The 7613-nt window shown below is 34.9% G+C and overlaps 1 protein-coding gene across 1 annotated transcript in view; it reads left to right on the forward strand.

Moving 5' to 3' along the window:
• Window positions 1–4325, forward strand: part of LOC133532609 (GTP-binding protein 2-like) — a 34667-nt gene extending 30342 nt beyond the window's left edge. The window contains exon 21 of the mRNA XM_061871360.1: window positions 88–4325. Coding sequence (XP_061727344.1) covers window positions 88–178 — 91 coding nt within the window. The 3' untranslated portion in view covers window positions 179–4325. The remainder of the gene's footprint in view (window positions 1–87) is intronic.
• The last annotated feature ends 3288 nt before the right edge of the window (window positions 4326–7613 follow it).

The raw sequence follows: 7613 nt of genomic DNA on the forward strand, positions 1-7613 counted from the left end.
CTGCGCCGGCGCTGTTCCGCTTTCACGAACTATATCTTACTTTGTATCAACTTTATGTAAGTTTTTAACATTGATTTTTTATTTCAGGGCCATCGGTCGCGTCACGCAGATCTTCCCTACGTACCGTGAACAACATTACTCCTTATTCGGAATTAATTTAAATGGTTTACAAATATAACCATTATTATTATTGTGACACTTAAATTATCTCAGTTTTGTTACTAGTAAGAACATTAAAAGACCTGTGCACACCGGATGCGCGTGGCAGACGTCCACTTGCGCGTTGAAGTATACAGTTCTGTATAAGAGACGGCACACCGCTTGCGGCTACGCTCACGCAGCCTGCGTCCACTGGCCTTAAACTTTTAATAATGAAACTTAGAGTAGGTAAACTACCGTATTTTCGACACCTTACCAATGGTAGGTTCCTTTAACGTAGTCAGTTTTGAGGAAACAGTGCTTATGGTGACTTTCCTTTAAAATTGTTGCCACTTATTATTCATTTTCAATGACAATTTTTTTTTTTTTTCATACATGGAAGCTTTAAACATTTCTATTATAGAAATACAAAGCCAATTACAGGTTCTCACTTATTAAGTAATTTACACGATAATATAGAATATTTTAATACATAGTTTATTCAATCATGCTGACGGACTAGACTGAGACAGTATAGGTATTGCTATCTCATTCTAACAGATAGATGTTAAGGTTATAGGTATTTGGCGATCCTGTCATGGCCTAGACACGAACTAAGTACTTATGTTTAATGTATTCAAACAGTATAATTGTCAACAGTTGTGTTTTAAGAACTAGTTAGAGTCAGACCAAGCTAAGTTGGCAGCGATTTTAAACGTCAGACTTCTATGAAATGACGTTTACTTAACACTTGCACCGTCTGGGCTGTCAAAATCGCTGCCAACTTAGCTTGGTCTGACTCTAGTTGTTCATTAAATGCGAACATTGATTGCAATATTAGTTTAAGTGACTGTCTCATCTCAAACATGGTCATAGATAATCATACTGTCTTCTGTCTTGTAGTATTTGCACCCAAAAGAAAGGGATGAGTATAGTTTTTTTGTTATTTACTGACAAGTTGGGTTTGCCAGACTAATAACCCAGTGAGACTCGAAATATAAAGACAAAAACACTTGATAACATGAAGATTACGTGATTATTCGCTAAATTAGTTAATTTGGCATTTGAGCTGTATTTTTGCCACTTTTATATGTGACCTTTTTTGCCACTTTTCTGTTATTTCTAGTTAGGATCGCGAGCCCTTTTCATCCTTATAGTAGAAAAAGTGTACCAAAATTTCCATACATCTTTCAAACTTTCCATTTTGTTACCGCCATACAAAGTATATGGGGAAATAGTAACACAACAGGAAAAAAAACACTGAGATTTTTTTTATTCAATCAGGTTCGAAAGAGCTCGTAATTTTGAGTAGAAAAAACACAAAATTTATGAAGAAATACAAAATTAATGAATGTGGCATTTTTTAAGAAACGATCATTTAGATTATATTAAAAAAAGTAAAACAATAATTAACATTTAATTTGCTTAATAATGTGACACAATGCTTAAGTTGCTAGCTTATAAACGTTATAAATACTCGTGACTTACATGACTTCATGAAAATGCTGTTAGAGGCGGATTATGGAACTCAGAGCGTAGATGGAGTTCTACGTACCGTCCAAGGTATAGATTTATTTTAGATCGACAATCGAAGAGAATTTAAGATTATTTGTTTGATTTAATGGAAACCTGATTAGTGATTATATTATAAGTAGTAAAAAAAATTTTTTTGAATCTTTAGTTTTTGTGCATAACAAAAGTACATAACTCATTATATTAATGTTATTTAAGTAGATTTTATAATGTTTGCTTTTAGGTTAAAATGTGGCTTTCCATGAGAGAAGGGTCCTTGTGTTTGATATGCAGAAGGACCTTTTCATCAGAAAAGCATCAAGGTTCTTTATGGAGAGCCACAAATACGTTTAATTTGCTATTGTACTTTCCTTAACTATAAGCGCGTTTTGTCAATTTGAAAGAGCAGTATTTTAAATGTATTCGGGTAGTTCAGTCAGCATCAAAAGTAGCGGATCAAATAACGCTTCATAAGTATCTACATTCTGTAACAGATTAGTAAAAAGTCATGTCTTTAATATAGAACAACTGGAACTATATAATACCTTTGAACGCGAATTTTAGAAATTTATCTATTTTTTGACAAGTTACCCGGAATATCAGATACTTTTGGCGCGTTGTTTCATCCGCTACTTTTGATGCTGACTGTACAATATAAAATTGTAATATTACAATATAGATAGACTGACTGTGGAGACTTCCTAGGGGAGACTTGGTCGCCTAAATTATAAATGTAACTAAACGATAAGGAACCAATCACAACGCAGTAGAGTTAGCGCTATTTTAGATCTATTATAAATTTAATATAATTGTATAATTTCGGGGACCATTTTTCCCCTAGGTATCAATTTTCTCCAGTCTCCCCTATAATATATGGTAGTTTCCATAAACATTTTTATACATTTAATTGAATTTCATATTTTATATTAAGAGTCCGTAACAAGCTCGGTTCTCCATACAAACGTAGTGACGCTCTCATTCTAAAACGACTAGTAGATTGCTCTGAAACTTTGTACTTACAATAGGATAAGGTATATCTAGTCCTGTAATTAATTTATGCAGCTTCAGATACCGTAGTTTTTTTTTTATTTTATGTAATAGGCTGCAAACGAGCAGACGAGCCGCCTGATGGGAAGCAGTCATCGCCGCCCATGGACATAAGCAACATCGGAGGAGCCACTTATGCGTTGCCAACCTTTGAGAACCCTAAAAACCTGCTTCTTGAAGAACCCCATGTCATTTAAAACACGTAGTTAAAAAAAACAGCGAATTTTTTCATACAAAACTTGTTTTTGCTCTATTTCATTTGTCTTATAAGCTGTAGCCATATAAACTAGTTACAGGCATAGATATAGCTCATGTCATTGTATGTGCAAAGATTCATTATAATCCAACACGTAGTTTTAAAATGAAAACGAAACTCCGTTTGTATGGGAAGGTGAAATTCTGTCTAAACAGACAACTGAAGATCTTTACTGATTTTTTAAAATTGATAATTCTTAATTAATCATTAGAATCTTTATGCTATTACAAATATTTTTTAAATCGTGTAATTATAATTTTTAGTTATAAAAAGTTCGATGCTTGAATTTATTAGAAGAATAGTTTTTTTCTAGTCCCTAGGTAGTTTTCTTGTTTTAACCTTTTGACTGTGATGTGTGGCTGTGGTGAGAAGGTTAAAATTGATTTTGCGCACTAGAATACTTATTTCAATCTATCTTTATATTTATAGTGAAATAATTGACTTACATGTGTCAATCTAGGCAAAGGTCCCATTTTGTCGCTTGCCATAAGGACGAGATTTGCTTGTATCTTTATACGAATAACCTGTCAAGGCGTCCTTACGGCAAGCGACATAATGGGACGTTTTGCCGGCCGCGGACACATATATTTGCATACATTTTAATATACATACGCGTTTGAACGGATTTTTTTTAACAGGTTCAAATTCCCGGTTTTAAAATCGCCTAGTGAATAAATGTGACGTTGTTTTGTTAGGTCATAGAGAAATAAGAAGCAAGCATAGAGTGCTCACTCCCCTACATCAGTGTTTGTACCAAAACGCTTATTTTCGTAGTCGACATTTAGCATCGAGTAGCGGAACTATCAGTACCGCTACTTGACAATAGATGTCTCAAGTGTCGCGACTGACGATAATTCAATTCAATTTAAAAAAAATTGCTGACTACATGCCCATATATAAGATCACAAAAAATAATAACAAATTCAAATAAAAATTAATGTCAACGACTAAAAAATAAAAATAGATTACAATAAAATTATTGTATTTCTCAACAATTTACAACTAATATTACAAGCAGGAGTTGAAAATAAAGTTCCGATTAATCCGGTATATTAGTCCGGTATATCCGGTAAATTGTTGTCGTTTGTTGCGACATCTATTGTCAACTAGCAGTACTGAGAGTTCCGCTACTCGATGGTAGATGTCGACTACGAAAATAATAAGCGTTTTGGTAACAAAACTGATGTATGGAGTGAGCACTCTATGTTTACTTATTTCTCTATTATTAGATTTAGCTACCACTTTGACATAATAGGTGATTCATTCTTTTTTGTTACATCTATATCTGTACTAACACATATTTATAATTTTAACTGACAAATTAGGTACTTTTTGCTTAAAACGAGAAGTAAAAAAGCTTTTCTATTCGTTAGTATGTTTCTTTTATTTTCCTTTGTATGTATAAATCACATGGAAAGTCTTCCAATACATTTTCAGATACTTATCAGAAGTTTTAGCAAAGTACATCCCCCGTAAAACCCAACTAAGTATCTATATAGGTGCGATTTATGGAGTGTGGAATTAAGAGGAGTGACATCTCTTATGGTAGAACTGTTGCAAAAGTGTCCAGCTGTCAGCTATAAATAATAGTTCCAAATCTCTCCAGAGTAGCGCTAGAGTAGCTAAGAACCTAGGCGCTATTGACGGAGTGAAGTGCGCTGTCTATGATTTGATTTTTTTGTTCAAGTATTCTAGGTATTGTAGCGCCACCTATTTAAGGTTTTTTGATGACACTTTTTGGTACATGGATATTTATTTCCTTACCTCCACCTTCCGTAGTGGGATTATTATTAAAATGTGCTCTATGGCAAAAAACTTACAAAACCAAAAATACTATTTTTACTTAACAAGAACTGAAAATATAGTTTACAGTACATATGGGGCTACTTTATAGCACTAGTGCGAGAAGTAGCATATTACGTTACTGTGTCGAACATTTAAAGGGCCATATGTACTGTAAAACGTTGTACGATACATGTGCGAATAGGATAATGTACTAGTTTGCTTGATAATAGGTTTTTTTTTCAATTTGTATGATTCAGAGTTCAAATCGCAATCTAATGACTTTTTCAGCACGATTATTTTCATTAGTATGTATGTGATTTATCGAATTAAATAATCTGATTATATACCTACAACCCAGTAGGTAAATAACTATCAAAATATAGTTTTTTATTTTATTATTAGCAACAAATTAAGAGATGGAGCGCTAAAATTATCTACAGCAGATTATTTTGTTATTTTAGTACAGTCAGCGTCAAATACTTTGTAGCAACCAAAGTAGTCAAATAGTTCGGTACACCATATATTTAGTATGGTGTACCAAACTATTTGGCCACTTTGACTGCTACAGAGTATTTGACGCTGACTGTACATTTGTTCGTTTCCAATTGTACTATTCAACCAATCATTGATTCTTCAACCAGTAATGACAGTCCAAATTTGGTCATTGCAAAACTCTGTGTAGAACTCTGCACCGAGTTTTGCACGCTAACTAGCTCGGCCCAACTTTGTGATATATCCACTTGCTACTGGCCAATGCAGACCGGATGCGTGCACGTTGTAAAATACAAATCCTTATAAGAGACGGCACACCGCTTGCGTAGTGTGTGCGTGTACAGCTCCAACATTTTAACGCACGCACACGCAGCCGGTATGTTCTGGCCTTAAATCAATTAGTACAGTCACGTCTGAAAATATCGATACGGACAAAGTGCCAAAAATATGTAAGCATACACGACTTTATCGCCCATATATTAAGGTAGTGTATACATATTTTTGGCGCTTTGTCCATATCGATAATTTTAGACGTGACAGTACATCAAAACATAGTAGCGTCAAATAGTGCGGCCAAAATGGGCACATTATCGTAACACACCTTGTTACAGTACTTACAGTCGCCATCAGATGTATCGGAGCTGCCGAGGTGCTCATAAATATTTGAGCACGCCTCTATCGTCAAGGCGTTATTTATTTATTCGTATGGCATTATGATTATGAGTCGTTCTAAAGTTTTATTTTTACAGATTTATATCTAGGTTCTTTACCCATTGGGCTGCGTTCTCACTCACTGCGGTCAAGGCGTTAAAGTGCGTGTTCAGATATGGTGTGAGCACCTCGGCCGCTCCGATGTATCTGATCGCGACTGTAGCATAGAAATAAGGATGTGTCCCGATATATTTGGCCACTTTCGCCGTTATTATAGTCCGTTTTTTTAACATTAGAAAGAAGATACTTAAGCTATTTTGACGTGATTTTTTATTGAAAAACACTTGAAATATATGTGACGGAATATTATAAATCATATACGATTGTTTTGTTTTCATAAGTAATATTTACTGATTTTTATGCGTTTTTCAAAAATAAGACATGTCAAGATTATTAGAACTTTACAAGCTTTTATTTAGTTTCACCTGTTCCGTTGTCTGTCTGTCGGTCTGTAATCAAATCTTGCAAGTTAAATTTGATCCACTTCCCGGTTTCCGATTGAGCTGAAAATTTGCATACATATGTGAGTCGGGTGACAAATGTGACAATGCAATATTATGGTGCAATAGTTCGACGACCGGTTTGGCCTAGTGGGTAGTGACCCTGCCTACGAAGCTGATGGTCCCGGGTTCAAATCCTGGTAAGGGCATTTATTCGTGTGATGAGCATGGATATTTGTTTCTGAGTCATGGGTGTTTTCTATGTATTTAAGTATTTATATATTATATATATCGTTGTCTATGTACCCTCAACACAAGCCTTATTGAGCTTACTGTGGGACTTAGTCAATTTGTGTAATAATGTCCTACAATATTTATTTATTTATATTTATTTAATAGTATGGTAATGGTATGGTATGGTATGGTATGGCGTGGTCGAGCTGATCTGATGATGGAGACATGAGGCCATAGGAACTCTGTGATAAAACAACGCAACCTAATTGTGTTCGGGGTTTATAGAATTGGCTCGATCAGTATTAGTTGCCTGTGGAAAGAAAAGTACAGTCAGCGATAAAAGCTTGTACCAAAAATTTAATTTTTGCCAAAAACTTTTTCTAATGCCAAATAAACGAACTATGTATATCTATTTGATGTATACAGTGACCGTATGTAAAATTAAGTAGAAAGATGAACATACTTGTGATAGTAAGATACTAATTCTCTGTAAAGCACACGCGTTGTAACTTAAGCACACTTTTTGATTCTAATAAAAATATCAAACTGAATTTATTTTTACTAGCTTTTTTTGGGGTTTTTAAAATTGTCTCGACGAGTATTAGTTGCCTGTGGAAAGAAAAGTACAGTCAGCGACGAAAGCTTGTACCAAAATCTTTTTATTTTCTTCTAACCCCGAAGACGGATTAATCCGTCACAGACCATAGATCAACATAGACCTACGTGCATATGCATCAAGTTCAAATTCAGTTTTGACACTCCCGAATGTGGCGTGGCGTCCGAATGATAGCTTTTGTGTTTGACACGGCGTCGAAAAGGTTAAATACAGGGGGCCTACCGCGAAAACCGAAATTCGCAAATTGCGGGGATCTCTCTTTTACTCTTAGTAAGACGCCATTAGAGTGACAGAGATAAATGCCCGCAATTGACGAATTTCGATTTTCCCGGTAGCCGCCCAGTACCTATTTTGATAACGGCTTATTATAGTGGACGTTCTG

Source organism: Cydia pomonella, chromosome 27 (genome assembly GCF_033807575.1).
Source record: "Cydia pomonella isolate Wapato2018A chromosome 27, ilCydPomo1, whole genome shotgun sequence".
In the NCBI taxonomy this organism is placed as follows: Eukaryota; Metazoa; Arthropoda; class Insecta; order Lepidoptera; family Tortricidae; genus Cydia; species Cydia pomonella.